Source organism: Nannobrachium achirus (genome assembly GCF_963921795.1).
Source record: "Nannobrachium achirus genome assembly, chromosome: 12".
Lineage (NCBI taxonomy): Eukaryota > Metazoa > Chordata > Actinopteri > Myctophiformes > Myctophidae > Nannobrachium > Nannobrachium achirus.
This window is the reverse complement of record NC_137832.1, coordinates 12,887,453-12,914,052: the sequence shown is the minus strand read 5'-3', so window position 1 is coordinate 12,914,052 and position 26,600 is coordinate 12,887,453. Positions and strand designations below refer to the sequence as shown.

General features: G+C 40.9%; 1 protein-coding gene across 1 annotated transcript in view; it reads right to left on the bottom strand.

Moving 5' to 3' along the window:
- Positions 1-6,843: 6,843 nt before the first annotated feature.
- The window catches only part of parp8 (poly (ADP-ribose) polymerase family, member 8), a gene marked incomplete at its 3' end in the record, with an annotated part of 110,574 nt that continues 90,817 nt past the window's right edge, over positions 6,844-26,600 (bottom strand). The window contains exons 18-29 of the mRNA XM_080738456.1: positions 26,056-26,148; positions 21,845-21,970; positions 20,924-20,989; positions 19,568-19,635; positions 17,135-17,183; positions 15,400-15,512; positions 14,667-14,739; positions 14,379-14,448; positions 13,378-13,454; positions 12,809-12,878; positions 7,573-7,657; positions 6,844-6,946 (exon numbers count right to left, since the gene is read on the bottom strand). Of these exons, the coding sequence (XP_080594582.1) occupies positions 6,844-6,946; positions 7,573-7,657; positions 12,809-12,878; positions 13,378-13,454; positions 14,379-14,448; positions 14,667-14,739; positions 15,400-15,512; positions 17,135-17,183; positions 19,568-19,635; positions 20,924-20,989; positions 21,845-21,970; positions 26,056-26,148 (993 nt within the window). The remainder of the gene's footprint in view (positions 6,947-7,572; positions 7,658-12,808; positions 12,879-13,377; positions 13,455-14,378; positions 14,449-14,666; positions 14,740-15,399; positions 15,513-17,134; positions 17,184-19,567; positions 19,636-20,923; positions 20,990-21,844; positions 21,971-26,055; positions 26,149-26,600) is intronic.

Genomic DNA, 26,600 nt, shown 5'->3' with positions numbered 1-26,600 from the left:
CACTCTCATTGAAATGCATTGGCGGAACGCGGATTCCACTCTCATAAGTATTTTGGTGTATGAGTACTTTTACTTTTGATATTTTAAGTACACTTTGATGCCAATACTTTTGTACTTTTACATTTTGAATTCCGGACTTTTACTTGTATCTCTACATTGTGTTATTGAAACTTTTACTTAAGTAAAGAATTTGAGTATGTTTTCCACCACTGTAAATATGGACATACTGTACCAGGTTTCTGACTCTACAGCAATGACTTTTATGTAAATACTCAACATTGGTGATGTTTGACAATATGATTGTAGTGAGATTGCAGCAGTGTTCTATGCTGATGTTATTGGTATGCTGAGGTTCTACTGTTAGACATGTTTATTTGAACAAACTACACTAAGACTCTTCAAATGAGTATTATTTTCTTCTCATAGTAGGCTACACGTACACAACTCTGTTCATGACTTGTAAAAAGCCCAATTCTTTGCAATAAGAAAGAGAAAGTAAGCTGTATTTTTTTACCTCCTTTTTTTGATATTGTACATTGTTACATCGCTAAACTGTGATGGAACGGATTCCTGGTTCCTCAGTATTGGATCCGGTTCCTCAGAATGTTCCGGTTCCGGATCCCAACCAACGATAGTCTGTAGCCATCATCCTCACACATGAAACCATGCTGTTTGTATTGTCTTTATGAAGGAAAATGCTTTACGCTCAGGGGGTTGATTCATTCCTTTGTATGTCCAGAGGGGCATATACTGTATATTGTACTTTGGGGACATTTCTGATTGTGTTTGATATTTATGTTTGATAATTTCACATTTAATTCAAAATGTGTGTTAACTACATTAATCCTGGGTTAACATACATGAATATTTGTTAATGTTCTAATGTTTTAATAGTGACAAATAGTTGAACAAGCTCACATTGTGAACTTGTAGATCAGCTATTTGATCTTGTTAACTTGTTTTCAAACATTATTTGATATATAGTTGACCTTTTCAATAAACAATTATTGCTATTATTGAAGTTGACTAAAGCAAATGAAATAGCATTTTTGATTACAAAGTTTTGTGTGAATGTCAAGACGAATGAACCATCTGTTATGTCTTTGTGTGCGCTTTCTTCTTAGCGTGGTTTGGAGTCTTTAAAGATGCCTCGTGGTTGATAAGTACGTCCGTCATTACTGACATGTCATTGTATTGAGCTAGATATGAAGAAGAATCAACAATAATTCATGCCAAGGAAAATGTGTCCTAGTGTTTACCAGTATGTATTTATGATGAGTAGTTATGCACTCAGCTGAAGCAGTGGTACTCCCAAGGACCCCAAATTGATTTCTATTTGGCCGCGACCCCATCTGAAACCGTTTTGTGCCATGCAGGGACCCCAGAAGAAAAGATTTTTTGATAAAATAAATAATTAAATCATTTCAAATTTCCCAATACTTTCCATAGCTAACATATAAATGAGTAAAAAAGTGTTGAAATGATTGTGATGCTATTAACACATTTTGCTCGGACCTCATGGAATCCCCCCCCCCCCCAAGGACCCCTGGGGGTCCCCGGACCCACACTTTAAGAACCACTGAGCTAAAGGGTGTGTGAACTAATTTGAACTAAACAAACACAGTAAAAATGTACATTTTTCCTTTTGTTGTATTCTAGAATTTAATTGAATATAATTGTATATGTTTGTGTTTTATTTGATGTAGATGTTAAAGGTGCTGTAAGTGACATGATGTTTTGGTTAAAAAATGTTTTAATGACACTGGTTAAATCTCTGTTTTTTATATAGTGTTTGTTCAGCAACATCGGTCTCTCCAGCTCTTTAATGAAACGAAAATACACGTTCAAGTGAGTTAGTATGTTCATTGGTGGCGCCCAGCCACCCACTGGCCTACTGGTCCAGGCGCAAACCACTTAGGCCGCCATGGATTTCTGGCGGCGTCGCCGGTTCGATTCCCGATCCGGATGGCCTTTGCCGCACGTCACTCCCCATCTCTCCCCCCATTTCCTGTCAGTCTACTGTCCTATCATTAAAGGCATAAAAGCCCAAAAACAAATCTTAAAAAGAAAGAATATATTCATTAAATCAGGAGATTGGATGTTACATGGTAACCTCAATGGTAAATTGGCTATATTTTCCAAAATGTAAAGCTAAATTAAATATTTGGGAAATGGTGGTAAGTAATGCAAAGTGTACATGATTTGAGTATGCCTGAACATCCGACAATTGAGGCCTAATAGCCTATTTCTACAATTGCTACAAAACCTGGACGTCCTGCAGTCATGGGCATAAAGAAGAAGTTGAAAGGTAAATTTACGTCCGATAATAAAGCACCATGCATGTTCACTTTACTTTACTTAGACCATTTTCCAACCTATACGTATCTTTCCATACTCTTTTAACAGAGGTCACCGCCATGTTGGCTTGTGGTGGTCATTTTGGTCACAATTACATTTTTGCCACAGACATAATACAAATAGCATGTCTAACTCTGAGCATGTACAAATGGAACCAAAGTTACCCTTATGGGTCCATTTGGTTGCATTTGTACACTCTCAGAGTTAAGGGGGTCCGAGCAAATAAAACATTTGAGAAGCACTACTAATAAATAAGTGTCATACAAATTCTGAAGAAAACCTGGAGAGTTGACATTCAGTAATTCTTGACATTCAAGTCATTCTAAATTTAAAAAAATTGCCACGGACAAGACCAAGTCTTTGACACCAGTAAGACTCCCTAATTGGGAAATAAGCGACCGTCAGGTCGCATACACAAACTTTAGAAGGCAATGGTAGCCAATCAGGAGTGAATATGGGAAATGGGACAGATGCATGTCGATGACATGACTTTAGAGATACTGTGTACCGCTTTGCATGATTTTAAGGCAAAATTGGGAGTGGGACTGAGTTACTAGGGCCCAAGGTGGAGGGGGGCCTTAATTATTTTATACTTTAGCTATTGAAAAATAGCAGATATACAAGCTCACAGCGCGGCACCGAGTGCCACGCTGCGCGCTTATTGTGTGCAAATCTTTGAATGTATTTTTAAGCGAACATTTGTAACTCAAATTTTGCTTCTGGGTGGGTCCCTGGAACTAAATATTTTGAGGTTTTTCAAAAAAACATAGAAGGATTTGACACAGATTTTCACAAATTTTCAAAAATAGCAGACCTACAAGCTCGCAGCGCCGCACTCGGTGCCACGCTGTGAGCTTGTATGTCTGCTATTTTTCAATAGTTAAAGCACAAAATAATGCGTAATAATGCGTTCCCAGTCAATGAATCCTTGTACCCAGGGCCCAGAATTTGGTGCGACACCCCTGACTAAACAAACACTCTATAGTAATGATTCATCAGAAATATAGAGCTATTTAACACGTATTTTAACAAATACATACCACTTGCGTCGCCTTTAAAAGCAGTGTTGTAATGTACAGTACAAGTGTTTCCCCCCAAGAAGTGTAATGCAACTCAATGAGCACAAGGGGGCCTCCTTGGTTCTCTGAGCAGTTTTAAAAAGCACAGCAAAGATAGAAAACAAATAGGCAGCAAACATCAACGCTTATAGAAAAAAATGAACAACAACAACATATTAGCCAGAACCAAAGTAAACCATTTGAAAATGCTTTTTTTTTTCTTCTTCTTCTTCTTTTCTTTTCTCTTTTGTTAACAAGGGAACCACCATCACCCAACATCCAATCAAATACAAAGTGTCAAAGTGGGCCGTTTAAATCAGTTCTTCTCAACGCGAGGTTCCGTAACATAGACATGGAACCAGACGGACTGGTCTGTAACTGTGAGTGTAAAAGTGGAACCAAAAGGACCCTTACGGGGTCTGTAACTCAGAGAGTGTACAAACGGAACCAAATGTTCCATTTGTACACTCTCTTGAGTTAATTTAGCACCGAGGATTTTACCGTGTAGATTTGGAGTCCCAGTAGAATTCAGTAATTCTCAACTTTTTGTAGATTTTTGATTTCAAGGATCCCCCGGTTTGATATGCATGAGGTCAGTGTTTCTCAAACCTTGAAATTTGAAGGTCTCCCCTTAACTCTGACAGTGTACAAATGGAACCAAATGGACCCGTTAGGGTCCATTTGGTTCCATTTGTACACTGTCAAAGTTACAGACTTTCAATTAGATAGAGGAACCTAGAGAGTCCCTGAAATCCACTTTGAGAAACACTGCATTAGGCCACAGACATGACAGACATTATGATTGATATGATTTGCTATCTCTCTCGGAACACCCTATCCACACCGTAAAATCCTCAGTCTTGGTTTAACTCTGAGTTATACAGACTCTTGGTAAGGTCCCCAGACCCCATCTGGGGTTATAAATGGACTTTGTTTTGTTTGAAACATCACTTCTGTAAACCTGTGATGTGACAACAAAGTTGATCCACAAGCTCGAAACTTGTGGATCTGCTAAAAAAGCACAAAAGGTTAAGAAAATTGAGATAAGGGGCCCTGTTTTCGTCCGTGCTAAACCCCTTATCTCTGAACTTCTCTACATTTTTTTACTATAAAAAAAAAAAAAAACATTTTAAATTAGTTTAACTAGCCCAGTATCGGCTATATGTGAGCATGTATCGGCTATTTTTACAATTTCTGCCTCTAATATTTGACAATTTGGCCAATATTTACCGTAATTTGACATTTTAGAGGTATTAAAAAGTCCTTAAATTGTTATCTTAGAAATGTGCAGATACCCTCTATACACTTAAACTTTATGTTGGTTTGTTTAGTGTTGAGTGAGAAAACAACATTGCACGTTAAGTTAATCATCTGGGGACCCCACCAAAATAATTTGGGGACCCCCCCCCCCCCCCCCCCCCACCAGTGAACTAGCCGATCTATATCTACGCATTGTGAGCTTGCAGATCAGCTATTTGAAGTTTTTTCATTTTTTTTTTCATTTTTTTCCAGAATGGTAAAAAAAGTAAAATAAGTTCAGGGTTTAGCAGGGACAAAAACAGGGTCCAAGAGGTTTCTCCCCGACACCCACAATATGTGCAATGAGCTCTGGTCCATGTCGTCTCTGTCGGGTAGAAACCTTGTATGTCCAAAACCTTCCTTTTTTTGTTATTACCGGTATCTTAAAAACAATTTAAAATAGTGAAAATAGCCGATCTACAAGCACACAACGCCTCGCGATGCAAGGCATTTTTAGATCTGCTATTTTCACTACTTTTGTGCGACACTTTTGTATGCAGTAGGGCTTTCATTTAAAAAAAAAAAAACACATTTGAAACTTGGATACGAGATTTCTGCCTGACAGTGACGATATACTGTAGCCTTAGTTCTCCTTAACGCTATCAGACAACGTGTATTTTCCTCATTCGAATGAAGTCTACACTTCTGTCCAAATATACAACATACATTCACTATGAACAGAAAACAAAGATGTTATTCAATTGTTGAAAGCCTACTCTCTCTCCGTGGTGGGAAGACCGATCCCCAACGTTTGTGTAAAGTCCACTTTTTAGCCAGAAAATAACATTCAATCAAAGTCGTGTGCCACCTAGCCTGGTAATAATAATAATAATAAACATAATAATTGAGTGAAAAAAAAAAATCGGTTGATTATTACTACATTTTCGGTTTCAAAAGTGGATTGGACCAGGGCTTCTCTGCAATATGCATCACACCATGTAACTAAAATAAATTGTGTTAATCTCTTCCCTATTTTTATAGAAGCATGCCTGCCATGTCAGGGTTGTAACAAGGTGTTTTCTTGTTAAAACATGTTGTAACTAGAACATTTTTCACATTATATTATAATGTGATAGGATTTACTATTTTGTCTCTGTCTGAGTGGAAACCTCATATCCAAAACTGTAACTTTTTTTGCATTCACATTCAAAAATAGCAAAAAAAAATGCAGATCTACAAGCTCAAAACGAGCCGCTTCGAACCACATTTCGGGCTTGTGGATCTGCTACTTTTGATGCGTTTATGCGACACTGTAGTAAGAAGTTGGGTTTTAATTTATGAAAAAAAAAGAAAAGAAAAACACAAACAGTTTGAATATGGAGATAAAAGGTGTCTGCCCGACATTAAAAAAAAACTTAAATCAAGATTCTGACCTCACTTGACTATAACTTGTCTTTTGAGTGTCATTCAGTCGGAAAATCTCCATATTATTCACTACTGTTGAAAATACTTGAAAACTATTTTCTTATTCTTTTTTCAGATAATGAGTAGTTGGGAACAAATAGGCCTATATTACAATAGGAAAAATAAAGTGCGTATAACAACACTTTCCGGTGTGTACAGAAAGTACATTGTACTTTTAAAAAGGTACAACTCTTCGTAAACAAGGTCACGCTTTGTACCTTTTCTTAAAACAAGAAAGTTTGTCTTGTTTGTTTGTTTTTTTCTTTTCTGGAAAAGGCCCTTTGACTACCAGAAGAAGTCTCAAAATATTCGCCAGAGTTCTACCGTTTTAAATGTTCTCGTAAAAAAAGTCACGTCAGCAATACACCGCGGCGCGTAACCGTCTTCAGGAGAAAGTAAAAGAAAAAACGCTTAGTTTCCATGTTCAATATAAACCTTAGAAAAATGTTTGCTCTTTTTTTTTTTTTGTCGTCGTCATTATTTCAGTTGAAAATAGAAGTGGTTCTGCCCCACCGTATTTAAAACGACCATAGCGACTCTTTGATTTTTGAACGCTTTTTCCCCCCCCCTAAAATCACTTAGTTTACATTTGTAGGACCACCGCCCGCCACCCCCCTCCCCCTCCCCCACAGCTGTCTCAGGGTGGGTGTGGCCTAAAGGGGCAGAGGTGCAGCTGCCGCCCCCCCCTGGAGGTGGCGGAGTATATTGCATGAGGGGCGGGGTTTCATCCCGTGGCTGTCTGGTTGCCGATGACTCTCAGGATCTCGCGGTGGATGCTCGGGTCCTGTGTGTTGATGCTCGTGTCTCCGACCTGTCCGTCCTCGTAGCTGTCAGTCCAGGAGAAAGAGACCGCAAAGAGATGGCGTTAACTCATTGACTGCCCCGCAAAACTGTGATTTTCGCGTTATACGCCGCAACTTTCGTTCGCGATTGTAGAAGTAAACGCAGTAGAATGTGGACACAGAGAAACGTCTTGTCCCGCCCCCAAAAATACCACTTCGGGTCCCAAAACGGAAGTACTATTGGGCTCCGTGGATCGGCGATCCGATTTTGGAATGTTTGGTCATGGCACGCAAAGATATCGGGAATAATTCGGGGGAAACTTGGACTGAAACTATGACGAGAAATATCCGTCGTCTACCTTTTTTGAAAATAGCTAAAAATAGCTGATCTACAAGTTCACTTTTGCGTCGCATCGTGACGCATTGAGAGCTTGTAGATCGTCTATTTTCAAATAGCCGAAATGTATATAGAGCTGAAGTGGTTAATGCTTTGTAATAATAATCAAAATCTACGACGTAAAGTTTGTAAATTATTGTAGTGAAGTAAAAGTACAAAATGTGGATACCAGATTTGGTGGATACCAGAAATTTGAACTGCTCAAGCAAAGTACACAAACACCTCAAATTCCCACCACTGTGTCTATAATATGGCATTATTACGTAATACTCACACAAAGAAGAACCTGGTGCAGACGTGATCAGTGCTGGGAACGACCCAGATGTCTCCATGCTTGTGCAGGTCAGGAGAAGTGATCACTGCAAGGAGAAGGCTTTGTTTTACCATCCCCATTCTAAGAAGAGAGGTCCTATTGCACACCTACTAGGACAGGTGCGTTGGAACAGTGTAGTAGATACTGTCTTCACTTATAACTTTATTCAGCAACGTTTCGGTCTCTTCAGACCTTCATCAGGCCATCCCCATTCTACAAATGTATTCTAAACACTTAACAGTTTTACAGCAAAAAAAAAAAAAAAAAAAAAACGTACAGTCTGTTTCTATATCAGTGGTGCTCAAACTTTTCATGTCAAGGACGCCTAGAATGTACAGTACTCTATGGGGCCTTTTCCACCGGCAAAGAACCGGTTCTGGTTCTTTCTCCCGCCTATGGGATGAACCAGAGGTGCGCTTTTCCACCGAGAACTGAGTTGGTTTCCGAACCGTAAAAGTTGGTTCCGAACGGGAACCACAAAATCCTTGGTTCCTCTGGTTCAATCATGGTTCAATCTGGTGGAAACGCAAGCCGGTTCGCAAGAACAAACCAAGGTTCCAAGAAAGTTGAACCGGCACTGGTTCTGGAACCAAGGTTCTTTTGGTGGAAAAGGCCCTGGTATGTATTTGACCGTGGACCCTCATCTCAAAATATTTTGTTCCAAGGGACCCAGGAAAGAGAAATTTCAGTAACAAATGTTAGCTATAGAAAAAAAAATATATATATATATATCAAGCATCTATATTGGATCAATTGGAGGCAAACCTAAACCAGAATGTTTAGCTACATATTCCACCTCTCACAAACATAGCCACCACGTCGAACAAACGTGAAAATTTCCCACTGTCCACATTTTAAACATGCCACTCTTTGAACCGCATTTATTTCAATTTAACAAAATCTCGCCTCACGCAGAGCAGCCAGTCCTGACAGAGTATTCTGACCATTCTGGCCAGTGCTCAAACGTCAAAATGATCATCAGAGTATCAAGTTACAGAGGGAGGGGGGGGGGGGAGGGAGGGGGGAGAGGAGCTGAGCAGAGTAGAGTATCGAATTACAACAGAGGGGTGTGTGTGTGTGTGTGTGTGTGTGCGTGTGCATGTGTGTGCGCACACGTTTTTTTTTCCAAAATTCTTTTCTCAAAAAACTTTTTTTTTCTCAAAAAACTTTTTTTTTCTCAAAAAACTTTTTTTTCTCAAAAAACTTTTTTTTTCTCAAAAAACTTTTTTTTCCTCAAAAAACTTTTTTTTCTCAAAAAACTATTTTTTATCAAAAAACTATTTTTTATCAAAAAACTATTTTTTATCAAAAAACTATTTTTTCTCAAAAAAAGAATTACCCATATTTGGCCATTACACACACCACACTGCCGCAACATGGCGGTGAAGGCCGCACAGCGGCCTGAACTCTAGACTTTTGCGGCCCTTTCTAGTATATATATATATATATATATATATATATATATGTTACAGTATGTTCAAGAAACCAGTAAAAGTTGTCAAGGAGCACTCGTTTTGACGTTCACCACACACTAATCACCACCAGATGGCGACGTCAGCCACTGCTCTGCCATTCACCAGAGTGTATATAAGAGAGTTACGTCACGCTTTGAACTCGCCGCAGACCGGAAGTGTTTACTCTTTATTTACTAGCCTAGCCTAGCCTAGCCTAGCCTAGCCATTAGCTCCATTGTAGTCACTTGGACAGGGCGTTTAACGTGCGCTTGCCCAGGCCTTACGGCCTGGGCATAAATATAACGATTGCATTCACCACGGCTTCGTAACTCGCGCGGCGCTCCGCCGGCCGCGCGGCCCTGGCCCGCTCTTCGCGGCCACTCGCGCCTGCGGCGCTCGGGGGCGAAGAGCAGGACCAAGGTCCGCTGGCCTTCGCGCCGCTTGGGGCTTCGTGGACCCAGGGGGGCCTCGTAACTCGTTTGGGCTTCGTGGATACAGGGGGGCTTCGGTAGCCGCTCGCAGTGTCGTGGACAATAGAGCGGCGCACCGCCTGGAGTACGTTATTGTGGCGACCGCTTGCTCCGCCCCGTGCCGCACCACGAGTGCTCCGCGTCTCGAATGTGCTGTTTCTCTAATATACTATGACATATATATATGTTACAGTATGTTCAAGAAACCAGTAAAAGTTGTCAAGGAGCACTCGTTTTGACGTTCACCACACACTAATCACCACCAGATGGCGACGTCAGCCACTGCTCTGCCATTCACCAGAGTGTATATAAGAGAGTTACGTCACGCTTTGAACTCGCCGCAGACCGGAAGTGTTTACTCTTTATTTACTAGCCTAGCCTAGCCTAGCCTAGCCTAGCCTAGCCTAGCCATTAGCTCCATTGTAGTCACTTGGACAGGGCGTTTAACGTGCGCTTGCCCAGGCCTTACGGCCTGGGCATAAATATAACGATTGCATTCACCACGGCTTCGTAACTCGCGCGGCGCTCCGCCGGCCGCGCGGCCCTGGCCCGCTCTTCGCGGCCACTCGCGCCTGCGGCGCTCGGGGGCGAAGAGCAGGACCAAGGTCCGCTGGCCTTCGCGCCGCTTGGGGCTTCGTGGACCCAGGGGGGCCTCGTAACTCGTTTGGGCTTCGTGGATACAGGGGGGCTTCGGTAGCCGCTCGCAGTGTCGTGGACAATAGAGCGGCGCACCGCCTGGAGTACGTTGTTGAGGCGACCGCTTGCTCCGCCCCGTGCCGCACCACGAGTGCTCCGCGTCTCGAATGTGCTGTTTCTCTAATATACTATGACATATATACACAGTATATTAAAAGATTTGCAGAAATTGTCATGATTCTTTGCAAAAATAGCAGAGTGCCGTGCTATGAGCTTGCATATCTGCTATTTTTTGAATAGTTAAAGTAAAATATAATGGTTAAAGTGGTTCAAATCTAAAAGTCACACAGATGCTTTCCAGGTCTAATTGGCTTAAACTGAGCTCAGATTACAGGCCACAATGCCACGTCCAAGCCAGTCCTATATGGCCTTGATCTAGGGGTGGGCGATATGGTGATACATACGTTGAGACGATGCAATGTCTCCACGATATTTCCTTTTCAGAGATATCGTATATATCGTGATACAATGAGGGAGCCTTATAAAAAAAATCCTGTTGAATTGTTAATACAGAGATTCATTGCAGAATTTAATTTAAACCTGCATTTTGGTCTAAATCAGTAGTTCTCAAACTTTAAAATGTAAAGGTCTCCCCTTAACTCTGACAGTATACAAATGAAACCAATTTGGTTGCATTTGTATAATGTCAGAGTTATATACTTGTAAGGATCAATTTAGACCTCCCAAAATGAGGACCACTGGTCTACATGGTCTGTTACTCCTTTTTACGTTAGTTTTCGTTATATCTATACTATAATTTTGCGAATGTCTGTCTGTCTGAGTGAGTGTCTGTCACAGCGTTTCTCCTCAGTGGCTGGAGCAATTGATCTGAAATCGCATCACCATTAGCATATGAACACACCTGACATAACTGTGAAGCCCGTTTGTCACTTTCACAAATCGTATGCTGTATATTAGCATTTTTATGGTGTATCTACTATCTATTCTGCATCTAGCATGAGGCACATCTATTCTGCATCTAGCTTGAGGCAAAATGTTTAACCAGCTCTGTGTGTGTGTGTGTGTGTGTGTGTGTGTGTGTGTGTGTGTGTGTGTGTGTGTGCAGGCAGGCGGGTGTGTGTGCAGGCGGGTGGGCGGGCGGGCTGGGGGGGGGGGGGGGAACAGTATCTCTGTAGCCATTAAACAAAACGGGTTTCTTACATTGATGCTCCTACATCATGCAAGCACCAGTTAAAGTTACTTTCCATCCCTCATATACTGTGTGCACAGTGCACATCCCATAACCCACACACTGCACATCATTTTGGAGCTCATATCTTTGAACGGGTAAGGGCTAGTATATTGTGATATTGTATTTTTCCATATCGCCCAAGCTCTGATCAAGGTAGATCAGAGCAATGGTAACCAAGTTGAGGCAGTTTGAAATGTTACGGCCAGTCCACACCACTGCAACCCCTTGCAACTCACTCGCGACATGGAACTACTTGCAATTACTTGCCAACCATTAAAACCGTTTTGTTGCAAGGACTTGCAACTATAGTTGCATTGGTATGGTCTGGCCTTTAGACACTGCTGTAACACTATACTGTAGTGTCCCCATGTGTGTGCAATTTATTTTGTGTGACCATTGTCATGGCAGACCCCCTTTTTTTTTTTTTATAATTTTTATCCCACAATTTTGTAACCCATTTTTGTTCACCCAGTGCCAATTGCCTATGTAATCCTGGGCTCTGCTCTCCCTCTGCCAACCTGGGGAGACAACGGACTGACCTCATGCTTCCTTCACTGCATGAGGAGTCCAAGTTGCTTCTTTTCACCTGACAGTGGAGATTTCCCTGGTTTGGACGTAGCGCGTGGAAGGAACACGTTATTCCAACCAGCTCCTTTCCCCTCCATCAGGCGCCCCGGCTGGCCAGGGGGAGGCATTATTGAGACCAGGATTACGTGCATGTTTTTGTGAGGGTATCAACCCTAGGAGACACGGGGAGAACATGCAAACTCCACACAGAAAGGCCCTATCGCCAACCCCACCTAGGGTGTGGGCGCTGATGATGCGGAGGAGGAACACGCCGCCAGCGCCCACAGCGTCCCCCGGCGGGAATCGAACCCAGGACCTTCTAGCTGTGAGGCGAAGCGCTAAGCACTGCGCCACCGTGCCTCCCATGGCAAACCCCTGAACAGCATTCGAGTCATGCTCGGTGATCATTGGAGCAACGGTGTGCCTTGTGGCCCCTGGGGGCCCTTAACACGACCCCTCGGGACCACACGTGGCCCACGGTGCGACTACTGTCATGGCAGACTCCTGAATATGATGCACACGCTACACTATTTAACCCATTTAGAACGGGTACACATTATTGTGTATCATTATTTTATGCTTTAACTGTTGAAAAATAGCAGATATACAAGCTCACAGCGCGGCACCGAGTGCCGCGCTGCGAACTTGTAGATCTGCTATTTTTTTTTTTTAATCGTGAAAATTTGAATTTTGACCCGATTCTATAAGTGTCTTTTGAATCCTTCTAAGATTTTTTGAAAAACCCTATGTTTCTACCGGTATGTCAGCAATCTGGCCAGCCATCGTCAAAGAAAAGGGGTGGTGATGTGGTCACTTACCTTCACATAAGGCAATGCACTTCAGATTGCGACTCTGCAGGAACTGTGGTTGTTGGCCTTTCTTCTGTGACTGCAAATGGAGAAGGTGGACATTAAACCACAGGAGACCCAGGCAGGTCATATTAGGCCAGTGGTTCTCAACCTTTTCTGGCCGCGACCCCCAAAAGAATCATATTTGAACTATGCTCACAACGCCTCGTGCTGCGAGACGTTGTGAGCATGTAGATCGGCTATTTTCACAATTTCTGCCTCTAATATTTGACAATTTAGCCAGTGTTTAATTTGTCTTTTTAGAGGTATTAAAAAGTCCTTAAATTGTCAATTTAGAAATGTGCAGCCAATAGAAACAGAATGTGGCGGAATTAGCAGCTCTAAGAACTCAAGCTAGTTGTGAGCTTGACACTCTTGCATGATGAAATAGGGCGTTCAATGGCGGAAAAACATAAAAAAGGTAAACATTTGGAGAAACAAGGTTTCTGCCCTACAGCGACAATATACAGTAGTTATCAACATTAATCCAAAGACGTTATTGAAGTAGTGTACCCCTTGTAAAGTCTACTACAGATTACCTGCAGATGTAAGTTGGTCTTGCTGCTAGCCGTATTTTCGTCCTTCGAAGTCACTTTTTGTTGCTTTTTGTTCATCCCTGTTGAACGAAAAACAAAAAAAAAAACGCTGTTACCTAAAACTGCAGCGTTTGATACACCATCTTATCACTTGCAGTAATGTAATTTAATATATTACTTTTGATACCAAGTGATAAGTATTACAATATTTCATTTGTTGTCCTACAGTGGTCATGTTGGGGACCAACACAGGTGTTCTGATTGAATCGAAAAACACCTGTGTTGGACCTCAACAAGACCGCTTTAGGATTACAAATGAAACCCACAAAATAGTTTCAAATGTACAGAGCGTTATTTAGATAGCATGCTGTTTAGACAGATGCTCGTTTCATTTGGTACAGGTATCTTAGTTTCTTGAGGCACTACACTGCTATGTGAGCTCCAGTAATCCACACCCCAACCAGGCCGAGTTATGAGAGCACCATTTAGCACTTCATTATTTAGCTATTGAAAAATAGCAGGTATACAAGCTCACAGCGCGCTGCGAGCTTGTAGATCTGCTATTTTTTAAAAGTTATGAAAATGTGTACAAATTTTGAAATATACTGCATGTATTTTTTAAGCGAACATTTGTAACTCAAATTTTGCATCTGGGGATTCCCTGGAACTAAATATTATGAGATGGGAAACATACGTTTTTCAAAAAAACCTTAGAAGGATTTGAAATATTCAAAGACTTGCACAAATTTTCACGATTTTTCAAAAAATAACAGATCTACAAGCTCGCAGCGCGGCACCTGTGAGCTTGTAGATCTGCTATTTTTCAATAGTTAAAGCACAAAATAATCCGTTCCCAGTCTAAATGGGTTAAACCCCCTCCCCCAACGAAGAACATTCATGGGGGGCCCGCAGTGAATCCTTGTACCCAGGGCCCAGAATTTGGTGTGACACCCCTGCATGTGTCACATCATGTCACACCATCTGTGTGCAGTCAGCTGGTTTACCTGAGTAGCCAAAGGATATGCTTGACATGGGGCTGAGATATATCCCGTTCCCATAGATGGCGCCGTGCAGCTGTACAACACAGACATAAACAAGAGAAATTCATTGGCTTTCAGAAGTACAGAGGACCAGCGGTTCCCAAACTGTTTTAGCTTGTGACCCAAAAGAGAAATCAGACGTTTGTATTGAGAAACGAGTATGCAAAAAGTACTATACAAAAACTTCCACAGGCTTAGAACTACTGTTTGAAGAGTACAGTAATGTTGTGATTTACGTTAAGTGCACAGTACCTGCAGTCTGGTATTGGAGGCCACCACTAGCCCATTCCTCAGTATAGAATGCCAGTTCTCAATGTGTGATCCACTAAACACAACAACAACAACAACAACAACAACAAACAGATTGTCATGGTGGCATTTAAACACAGACAGAAGACCCTATTTCATACCAAACCCGTTATGTGTCAGTCATCTCCATATTTGGGACGTTGGGAAGTTAAAAGTTAACTTTTAATTAAAGTCAATGGAGAAAATGTATTCACAAATAAATGTATATAAATTAAACTATATAACATATCTCTTAGCAAAATGCAAGGAATCGATTCCCGATTGAAGCCACCGATTTGACAAATGGCCCAATTGCACGCCACCAAAACTGAGGTAGCGCAAAAAAAAGTTTATATAAGAGGGGATGGAAGATGGATGGAATAAAGTCGGTAAAGTACTATGAATAAAAAGTTCCTATTACTGCTGGGCGATATGGTGATAAATATCGTTGAGACGATCCAATGTCTCCACGATATGCCTTTTCAGAAATATCGTATGTATTGTGATGCAATGAGGGAGCCTTATAAAAAATATTTTTCCATATCACCCACTCCTAGTCCCTATCACACAAAGATTTGGCTGCCCTCATAATAGTAGCTCCGAGGACCCCCTATAGTGGTCTCCGGACCCCCCTGTTGAAGACCCCACAGTGCCTAAACGGATGGAAGCGAGTTGGCGTGGTGAATGTGGAACTCACTGGAAGGCAAACGTGCTGCCAAAGTGGTTCTTGGCAGCTCTGAAGTTGGACTCTTTGGCAGGAGGGCTGCTGAGCAGCAGGAACTGATGTGGCGTGTGCATGAACTTCAGTTGCTGCTCGGCCCGGGAAGAGAGAGGAACAAGTCAGTCGACAACATGGACTAAAAAGCCTCTGCAGAGGCATAAAGCCGTGACCCCCAAAATAATAATATTTTAAAGGTATATTCAGTGATTGTATTTCATTCAAATAAAAATATAATTGGTACATTTTCCATTCATTCTCCTCATTAGAATGTGTGCTGACCATATAAGGACTTCCACCATGGCCCGTGTTACGAGCATAGCTAGATTCGGTTTTCAGAGGTGGCCAGCCAGTCCTCGACCAATCTATGGCCGTAGTTATGTTATGATGTTTAGTTATGATGGTCAAAATAAAGGTTTTGAGAACCACAGTCGCTCTGAATTAAGAACGTGTGCTAAATGCCTAGATTGTAAACTACTAAACTCATAAAATGCCACAGTCTCGTAGTAAATCAGTATCATACATATCCTGAAGCTGGAGACGTAGGCCTACCAATATTCAGTGATTTGGTCTAATGATCAAAACGAGAACATTATAATGGTGTAAAAATTCTATAAAAAACTAAACATTTCCGCGCTGTAAGGCCAGTAAGGGACAAGATGACCCACGGCCACTTTCATTATCACTGAATACACCTTTAACTGGGGAACCCCCCACCCTGACGAGCACTAAGAGTTGAGGCATTACATTTTGTATAACTCGGTTCTATTGTGAAAATAGCAGATCTACATGCTCACAATGCCTCGCGTTGCAAGGCGTTGTGAGCATGTAGATCAGCTATTTTCACAATTACTGCTTCTAATATTTGACAATTTGATAAATGTTTTTTTTTTTATCATTTTAGCAATTTTCACAATTTCTGCCTCTAATATTTGACAATTTGGTCAATGTTTTTGTCATTTTAGAGGTATTAAAAAGTCCTTAAATTGTTACTTTAGAAATGAGCATATATGTTCACTGTTGAGTGAGAAAACAATGTTGCACATCAAGCTAAACATCTGGGGACCCCCCATCATAATTTGGGGACCCCCCCCCTGGTTGAGAACCACTGGTGTAAAGTAACTAAGTACATTTAATCAAGTGCTGTACAATTTTGAGGTATCTGTACTTGACTTGAGTAGTTACAATTTCCAATACTTTTACTTCTACTCCACTACATTTCGGATACAAATATTGTAGTTTTACTCCACTACATTTATTCAAAAACTTCTACTTCTAGTTACTTTGTGGATTTTAAATATTATTACAAATCATGATTATGGCTGATCTGCAAGATCCCACCTCGGCGCATATGTGAGCTTGCAGATCGGCTATTTTCGTATACCACAATTAGCCAGTAGCTATACCCCTCCCCTAAAGGCTTTTGTCCAATGCTAGCTTAGCAACCAGCAGCTTGCCAAGGCTGTTGCCAAGGCAAACCTTGGCAAGCAGGAAGTTATTCTAAGCTAGCATTGGACAAAAGCTTTATGGGAGGGGCATAGCTACTGGCTAATTGCGCAACAAAGTGTAATACAGGGTTAAGTGGTTGATCATAAATTAAATCTATTAGAACTTTGTTCATGTTGATCTGTTGCTATATAATACAAAATCAATCAATCAATAAAATGTAAATACAATCTTGCTTTGACAACAAATGGTATAGAATGTCACTCACTCTGGTGACCGGAAGTTTGACAATGTGCGACCTGTTACTGGATATCACCCTGCAAACACAAGAAAACCTGTTTTATTAATCCATGAAACACCATATTCCATATCATAACTCACCTGATTCAGGCTTATCTTAAACCTGCACCTTACAACTTACACACACTCACACATCAGCCTGTCACAATTATTACATCATTATTTGACATAATCACAATTATTTTGTCATAGTCGTCATAATCGTTTCCATGTTGAAAAATATTCATATATTTTCAAACATTTTCAAAAACATAGTGTAAAGCAGATCTACAAGCTCACAATGCGTTGCGATGCGATTGTGAGCTTGTAAATCGGCTATTTTATGTATAAAGTTGTCAAATATTAAGTATAAAGTTGTCATTTCTTTGTATATTTAGGTTATGAGTCATATCTGCCATACTTCAAACTTCAAAGCCTACAAGCCAAAAATAAATGTAATTGTCAACGACAAAAAACTAAATGAAATCGTTAATCGCAATTATTTGAGTGACAATTAATCATCATATAAAATGTCATAATCCTGACGGCACATGTATCAAATTGAACCTCTCTTATATACAGCACACGCACACGCACACACACACACACACACACACACACACACACACACACACACACACACACACACACACACACACTCTAACATACAAAACAACACCCAGGTGAAATGTAGGTCATGGGAAAAGAATAAAACCAAGTAGAACAGAACAAACTAGACTATGGACAGATAAATCCTACACATTGGGAATTAAATTAGGGGTTTAATTAATACATGAAAGAATACATTAACAATGTGTAAACCAAACTGAAAATATGGTGGGGTTCAGCTTTTATTCATTGTGTTACTAGCTATATCCGACCGGATACGGAAGTCATACACGGCGCAGACCGGAAATGCATCCGGAAACACTTCGGGCGATTAGACACCGATCTCAGATAAAACAGCGATTTTACTTTTTAATGTTTTATGGCGATTAAAGCATATTAAAGTCTCGGGACTATCGGGACCGGCAGAGAGGTACATAGGGATTTTAACGGGACTATCGGGAGAGGCAGTAAATGAGTTAAAATGGGTACGAGTGGCAGTGGAGGGAGGATTTTCCTCCACTCCTTGGAGCGCCGACCCTCCTCCGCTACAAGCTGATCCTGTTGGGGCCGCGAACCACATGTCTGGAGATGAACCTCGCATACGCAGGCAGAGTGCACCCGGCACCACAGAGGACAGAGCAGAAGAATTCCCCTGATCAAGATTTAATTAAAGTCAAATGTCTCCATCATCCAGTAGGCTATGTTTATAAATACCTTGTGTCAGTTAAGTTATCACCACCACCCAGTCAAAGGATACCCCATTTGAAATGAAAGAGAGACGGATTTGGGCTGAATGAAAATCACTTGCCATGACTCGCCCCCGCCTCTCCCTCGAATCTGGTGATTAATCAATAACCAACAGGATTTAATATTGCCCGTCTTATTAAAAAATACAATGCCTACATAAAAAGTAAACTTGGATGGCATCTTTTGTAACATAGAAGGTAGGGCTGGACGATATTAAGAAAACCTTTGATATTCGATAACGTTGTTGTCTGTTGAATATCATTTTTAACGTTTTTCTGCTTTAGGTCCACTGCCTGCCTAACCTAGATAATGAATAGCATATCTATGCATGCACACTGCACAGTAGTACACATAGAATAAAGAAATTAAATGCCTTGTTTCCATTTTCCAACAATGGTTTTATTGAATTAACGACACCTGGTTACAGATGGACTGCTTTTTTGCATGTGCTACGTGAATGCATAGTGTGTCTGTTACATACAGCAATACCTCATTTCAAGCCGTCTTCATCGATATGTATACCTTGCATGTTGATACCTCGATAGTTCTCTATCGAGCTGAGGCTCACGTTACCGCAGGCAGTTGTGTTGGGAACGCTTGTGTAGGAGAAAGTGTTTTGGACATGGCAGCAAAAGACTTGGCGTTGTGTGCTTGTAGATCGACTGTTTTCACTAGTTTAAATCATTTTTAAAATGATAAATGCAAAACGAATGGTTTTGGACATACAAGATTTTCACCCGACAACGACGATATCTGAACTGTCGCTGGAGTAGCGGGAACGCTGCCGTCGTCCCCTGCAATGTTGTGGCCCTCGGCTTGGTACCCTAGACATAATTCGGCCCTTGGGGAAAACTAATTGGGGAACCCTGTAGTAGAATATTTCTCAGATGTGTTTGCTTGTTAAAAAAAAATAAAAAATAAAAAATAAGAACAGAAAAAAAAGTGGATTGGATTATACTGCAGTTGTAATTCAATTCTAGTCAGCAACAAATGCACACAGCAAACTCCTGTGTGACTTCCAGGATCTCGCGGTGCTTGTTTGCGGGTAAGTGAAGAAGGGTCTTACCATTGTAGCAGTGGGTGAGCCAGGGGGTCATGTCTGTCCATCTGTTTCTTGATCTCTAGGTAAGGGGCCTGCGGAGACGACGACGACACAAGACATTATACATCTCCTTTCATGCTGCTTTCATATCACTCACTATGCGTTGTAAACGTATGTTGTCAAAAACAGTTACTTTGCAGGAAATTAAAAAAAAATAAAAAAAATACAAAAAATAACCGAGTAGTTATTATATACAGTATATCAGGGGTCTTCAACGTTTTCAGGCCAAGGACCCCTTAGCTGAGAGAGAGATGAAGCAGGGACCCCCAGATTCCATATAGTTTCATCATTTGACAGCACAATCATCAGTGTATTTTGGATTCATGTCAATTTGTGTTAGATCAGATATGTAACCACTTGAACCGTCAGTACTTAATACACTTGGCCTTTCACTCTGTACTTAGTCTGCTCTTTTTCCCCTATAAACCAAACCTTTTTGCCGAAAATAGCCGATCTATAAGCTCACAACGCCTCGCAGCGCGAGGCGTTGTGAGCTTGTAGATCTGCTATTTTTGGCTAAGGTTATCAGAATATGGATGTTAGGGTTCAAGTGGTTAATATAAAAAAGGGGAAAAAAGGTTTCTATCACACAAAGATTTGGAGGACCCCCTGTATTTACTCTGAGGACCCCTAGGGGTCCCAGACCCCCTGTTGAAGACCTCTGCAGTATATATGTATACAGATCAAACCGATAAAACACCGAAAGTCAGTCAGCACACCTTGTAGCTTAACAAAAAGCTAATTCATCGTAGTGTGCGACACAACTATAAATCAGTGAGAACCGGTGTTGATTTTGTCGACGAAAAATGTTCGTTGACTACCTTTTTTCACTGACGAAAACTAAATAGAAACTAAATAAAAACTAAGCTATAATGACTAAAACTATGACTAAATATATTGAGAAGAGATCCAGTAGAACTAAAAGACAAGCAATTTAATGTCTGGTTGCAATCGGGTGTTGCACTCTGAAAATAGCAGATCTACAAGCTCACAACGCGTCGCATCGCAACACGTTGTGAGCTTGTAGATCGACTATTTTCAGAGTGCAACCAAGTGTGTAAAATCAGCCATTACGACACCATCAAAGCCTGACAAAAATGTTTTGTCGACAAAATCAACTGTACATTTAGTCGACTAAAATATTATGAAATTTCGTCGACTAAAACTAGACTAAAACTAAAACATTTCAGATTACTAAAATATGACTAAAACTAAATTGCATTTTATTCAAAAGACTGGAACTAAAACTAAATCAAAAATTTGCTGCCAAAATTAACACTGGTCAGAACCGGTAGAAAGAATGAGTGAATGTCCTCACACCTGGGTCATCTCCCGAATAGATGTAAGGCTGTCCAGAGCTCTCATCACACGATCATAGTCCTTTTTCTGTAAGGAAAGAAAAGGAAAAAAAAAAAGAAAGAAAAGAAAAAACAACAACAGAGTCAAGCGGTGCAAATGGAGCAGCATGTGTCTATTTTGAGCCTGGGTGTGTTCTGTATTTTAGAGGAACTTTGAATGAACTGAAAGCTGAAAGCTCTCCCTAAAATGAACTCCGCTGTAGTCCGCCCGAAGCGGAGAAATACTTTGAGTATGGATTTAACGCTACTCAACGATCTATCTATCTATCTGGCATGTAACAATTCACTCAACTCACGATACGATTCCAATCCTGCTATTACGTTCACAAACCGATTTTTCATATTTTTTTAAACAAATCTATTATTAAAAAAATGAATTAACATTAAAAAAAAAAGATAAAAAAACAACTATCTATCTATCTATCTATCTATCTATCTATCTATCTATCTATCTATCTGTAGACTAACATTACATTTGCATTGCATACAGTACATACCCTGGGGTTGAACATGAGTTTTGCAGTGCATACATCACATACCCTGGGGTATAGACTACATGAGTTTTGCAGTGCATACAGCACATACCCTGGGGTATCTATAGACTAACATGGGTTTATACAGTGCATACAGTAACAGTACATACCCTGGGGTATAAACTAACATGAGTTTATACAGTAACAGTACATACCCTGGGGTATAGACTAACATGAATTTTGCAGTGTAGACAGTACATACCCTGGGGTATCTATAGACTAACATGGGTATACAGTAACAGTACATACCCTGGGGTATAGACTAACATGAGTTTGAACAGTGTATACAGTAACAGTACATACCCTGGGGTATAGACTAACATGAGTTTTGCAGTGTAGACAGTACATACCCTGGGGTTGAAGGCCAGAGTCTGGGGATCGTTGGGATCGACCACAGAGGGATATGGCTCAAAAATGACAACTTTCCTGGGCGACTCCAGAGCAGAGCGACACATGGACACTAACAGATCTACTACCTGCACAAAGACATGGAGAAACAATGGTCAAAAAACAGTCTCTCTCTCTCTCTTATCTCTCTCTCTCTCTCTCTCTCTCTCTCTCTCTCTCTCTCTCTCTTTCTCTCTCTCTCTCTGCCAGAAAACCACAGAAGAGAAGATTTAAGAATCATTTAAATCATTTCGAATTTAAACCCATTTTAACAACATTTTGACTAGAAAATACTGACATCAAATTTGATACTTATATGAGAGGATTTTAAGATGACCCATACTTCCGGGAACCAGGGGATGAGCGAGGACTTCGCTATAGTCGGGGAATATCTTAAAAAGTCCTGGAATAAATTCCTTACAAAAACATTTCTTCACCAATGTGTTTGTAAAGGTGTCTAGTAACACATCCCACAAAGACCGAAATTCAGTTTCCCTATGAGAATCATTGACAACTGCTAAAAGTTGCCATCCCATTAAATTAACTATAAAGGATAAAACACACAAAAATAAATATGCTTTAAGTAGCATGTGAGGGGTCAAACTAGGAGTTTTTCATGATTCTGAATCCATTGCAAGCATTTGTTTTGCACAAAAACATTCCTTGGGGTAAATCACTTTAATCACTTTTCACAAAAATTTGAAAAGTGATGACTCATCACTAAACCATAGTTTTGTGGGGCCATTCTTTGTCCAAGGATTGTTTTTTTTTTTGCAAAACAAATGCTTGCAATGGATTCAGAATCATGAAAGAACCCTAGTTTGACCCCTCACATGCTAGTTAAAGCATATTTATCCTGTATAGTTAATTTAATGGGACGCCAACTTTCAGCAGCTGTCAAGGATTCTCCTAGGGAAACTGAATTTCAGTCTTTGTGAGGTGTGTTGCTAGCAGTGTTGGGTAGCGTTACTTTTTTTGGTAATATATACTGATTACTTATTACCTTCATTTTAAAGTAATATTTTTGTTACATATTACTGTCTGCACTAGAGTAATATGTAATATATTACTTATTACTTTAACGTTACTTTTACCAAAATGTTTAAATTGAACAATTACACACACACACATATATATATATATATATATATATATATATATATATATATATATATATATATATATATATATTTTTTTTTTTTACAAATTGGCCTGTCAATAAATTATGTCATTATAGTGCAGCCTATAGGCCTACTGTAGTGTACAGTAATACTTACTATATAGGCCAATTGTTTCAGTTATTAAATGTAGTGTGTTTATTTATCTGACTTAAAAGATTAAACAAATTCCATCTTGAAGAAAATGTACTAATTCTTAATATTTTGGACAAAAGAGCACATTTTACATCAAGCTGCCCAGATGTCCAGTATCCCTATACATTGACACCCAGTTGCTATACACAACGAAAATGATCGGATTTATCAGAGAAGATGCGTTGTGTGAGTGACACTGCTGCGTGCTGCTGGGGTGTCCTGTGTTTCTGACGTTACTTTGTGGGAGTGATAGCTCTTGTTTTTTGGGCATGTTTTATCTGACAGCCCGTGCGTCGGAGAAAACATCCACCAACACAGCGCTACAGTTCATGGGTGGGAGATATAAACCAGGCAGATTTGATAGTTCTCAGTAATGCATACATTTTAGCGTGTGTTTTCCCTTCAGTTGTTGAAATGTTGTGGAATTTAGTAGCTTACTAGGCTAATAATCATTCTAAACACCTGGGTGCGCTGACTCACTGTGCGCAATGGTTTCCAAATTCCAGGCACTCCAATCCTACCGACAGTGCCTGGCTCAGGCATGTACACACATAGACATCAAAGGGGGCTTGAGCCCTGCCTCAGCCCCTGCCTCTCTAACATGTCAGCCCCCTGCCTCTCTAACATTCTCTGCACGTCCCTACGTATATGTGCCGTTCTGTGCGGGGCAGCAGCAGCGCGCAGCCACAGAACTTGAGAGGAAGGCTGAAGGCACAGGAGGTAAACCTGGTCCCACGACAAAAATCCGTACCATATTGGCTTAAAACGGGACGACGGGACCCTGGTTGGTAACGCGGAAAGTAATGCCGTAATGAAGTTAGCATTACTGCATTATATTACCGATGTTTTTTTTAGTAGGGCATTATATTAGTCATTACCGCATTTCGGTAATATATTAGTAATATGTGTTATATTACTTAACGCGCGTTACCCAACACTGGTTACTAGACACCTTTACAAACACATTAGTGAAGAAATGTTTTGGTAAGGAATTTATTCCAGGATATGACACTATTTCTGAAGATACCCCCCGACTACTCTATATAGTGGCTTAAAGAGGTGGTGCCATAGTTTTGTACTTTTTCTGTTTTTCATGTGTCTAGGAGGTTGAAAGTACATCATTGGACCCCCTGGTGTGGTTTTTCTGAGCAATTATGTATTCTCTTGGTATTTGTTTGTTTTCTCTTGGAGGCTGTCACCTTGTGGTCAAAAGATACTTTTACATCACAGTATCAACTCCTCCCCTAATTACCATTCACCCAACAATGTGGGGTGTGGCTAACTTCAGCTGGGTCACCACCCACCATGACATCCATGCATACTTAATGAACTGGGGGTGTGGCCACATAAAAACCCAATTTTAACTCTTTCTGTATACTTTAAAGATTAAAAATCTTCCTCCTAGTATAATCATAATACCTGATAATCATGTTTTAGAGGGGGGGGGGGGGGAAATCATGGCACCACCTCTTTAATATTGATGAAAATGATTGTGACGATGTACTAAGTATTGTTGCCCCCTGGAACCCAACAAGGACCCCACTTTGAGAACCAATGCCCTAGAGAACAGATCTTAAAGCTAACAACACCTTGCATCACTGGAATCACCCAGAGAAAAGTTATCATTTTGTGGTTGTTAGCTTGGAGATCAATCTTTCAGCATCCAATGTCACACTGTCTTTTTATAGAGGTGTCTTTTTATAGTGTTCATCTCACAGCCGTCACTTGACGTGTGCATGACTTGAAGAGGAACATTTTGGCATTAGCATAAACATTTATGTCAGGTGGGAACCTAGCATTTAGAGCTCCAGCTCTTTGCCGGGTATTCGTTAAACATTATTGTATACTTTGGCTATTCTAAAATAGCAGATCTACAAGCTCACAGCGCGGCACAGAGCAAATACATATCATTTGGAATCCTTGACATGAAAAAGTTTAAGAACCACTGACATAGAAACATCGGGGTCCGTGGCCAAATACATTTTGGTGGTCCTTGACATGAAAGAGACTTTCATGATTTTTCAAAAATAGCAGATCTACAAGCTCTTATTTTCATCCCATGATTTTGTAACCCATTTTTCACTGCCAATTAACTAATGTAATCCTGGGCGCTACACTCCCTCTGCCAACCTGGGGAGAGCAACGGACTGACCTCATGCTTCCTTCTATGCATGAGGAGTCCAAGTTGCTTCTTTTCACCTGACAGGGGGAGTTTCCCCGGTTGGATGAGCGCGTGAAAGGAACACGTTATTCCAACCAGTTCCTTTCACCTCCATCAGGCGCCCCAGCTGGCCAGAGGGAGGCAGTATAGAGACCAGGATTACAGCATGTTTTTTGTGAGGGTACCTACTACCTACCCTAGGACAGCCCCACCCTACGAGCACTAAGAGTTGAGGCATTACATTTAGCATAACATTCTATTGTTCTATTGTGAAAATAGCAGATCTACATGCTCACAACATCTTGCGTTGCGAGGCGTTGTGAGCATGTAGATCGGCTATTTTCACATTTGGCCAATGTTAAATTTGTTCATTTTAGAGGTATTTAAAAAGTCCTCAAATGTCACAGAAATGTGCGATACCCTCTATTCACTTAAACCTTATGTTAGTGTGTTTACTGTTGAGAGAGAAAACAATGTTAATCATCTGGGGACCCCCCAAAATAATTTGGGGACCCCCCTGGGGGTCCCGACCCCACAGGATGAGAACCACTGCCCTAGGAGAAACGGGGAGAACATGCAAACTCCACACAGAAAGGCCCTTTCGCCAACCCCACCTAATACACACTGTATATGGGTGCCCTGTCAGAAAAGAAGTTGGGAACCACTGGTTTACAGCATGTGCTTGTATACTGTACCCTACCTGAGCTCCAGTTGCGATCTCATCGGCCGCTTCGTTCATCACTCCCAGGGTTTGGAAGGCGAATACACACAGCTCCCTCTCACACACTGTGGGCTGTGGACACACACACACACACACACACACACACACACACACACACACACACACACACACACACACACACACACACACACACACACACACACACACACACACACACACACACACACACACACGGAGGGTGTCGTGATTATTGGCAAGATCGTGGCGTGTTCAGGAACTACAATAGGCAGAGTCGCGTTACGCAAGCGTCACTGCGCTCGCTAATAATCGCGATAAAGCCACGCTTGGGTGTGATCATGTGCTTATCATAAGATAAATAAATAGAAAAACATAATGCAAATGTATATGTCTTTCACTTTAAAACATTTGAGCGCCGCTGGTATGGAGACAGGCTTTTCAGAAAAGGATTTAGAAGACGTTTGCAGAATCAGCCTCAAAAGATCAACAGCTGATTTTCCGACTCTACCTTATAGTGTTGTAGTACTAGTACTCGAGTCAATAAC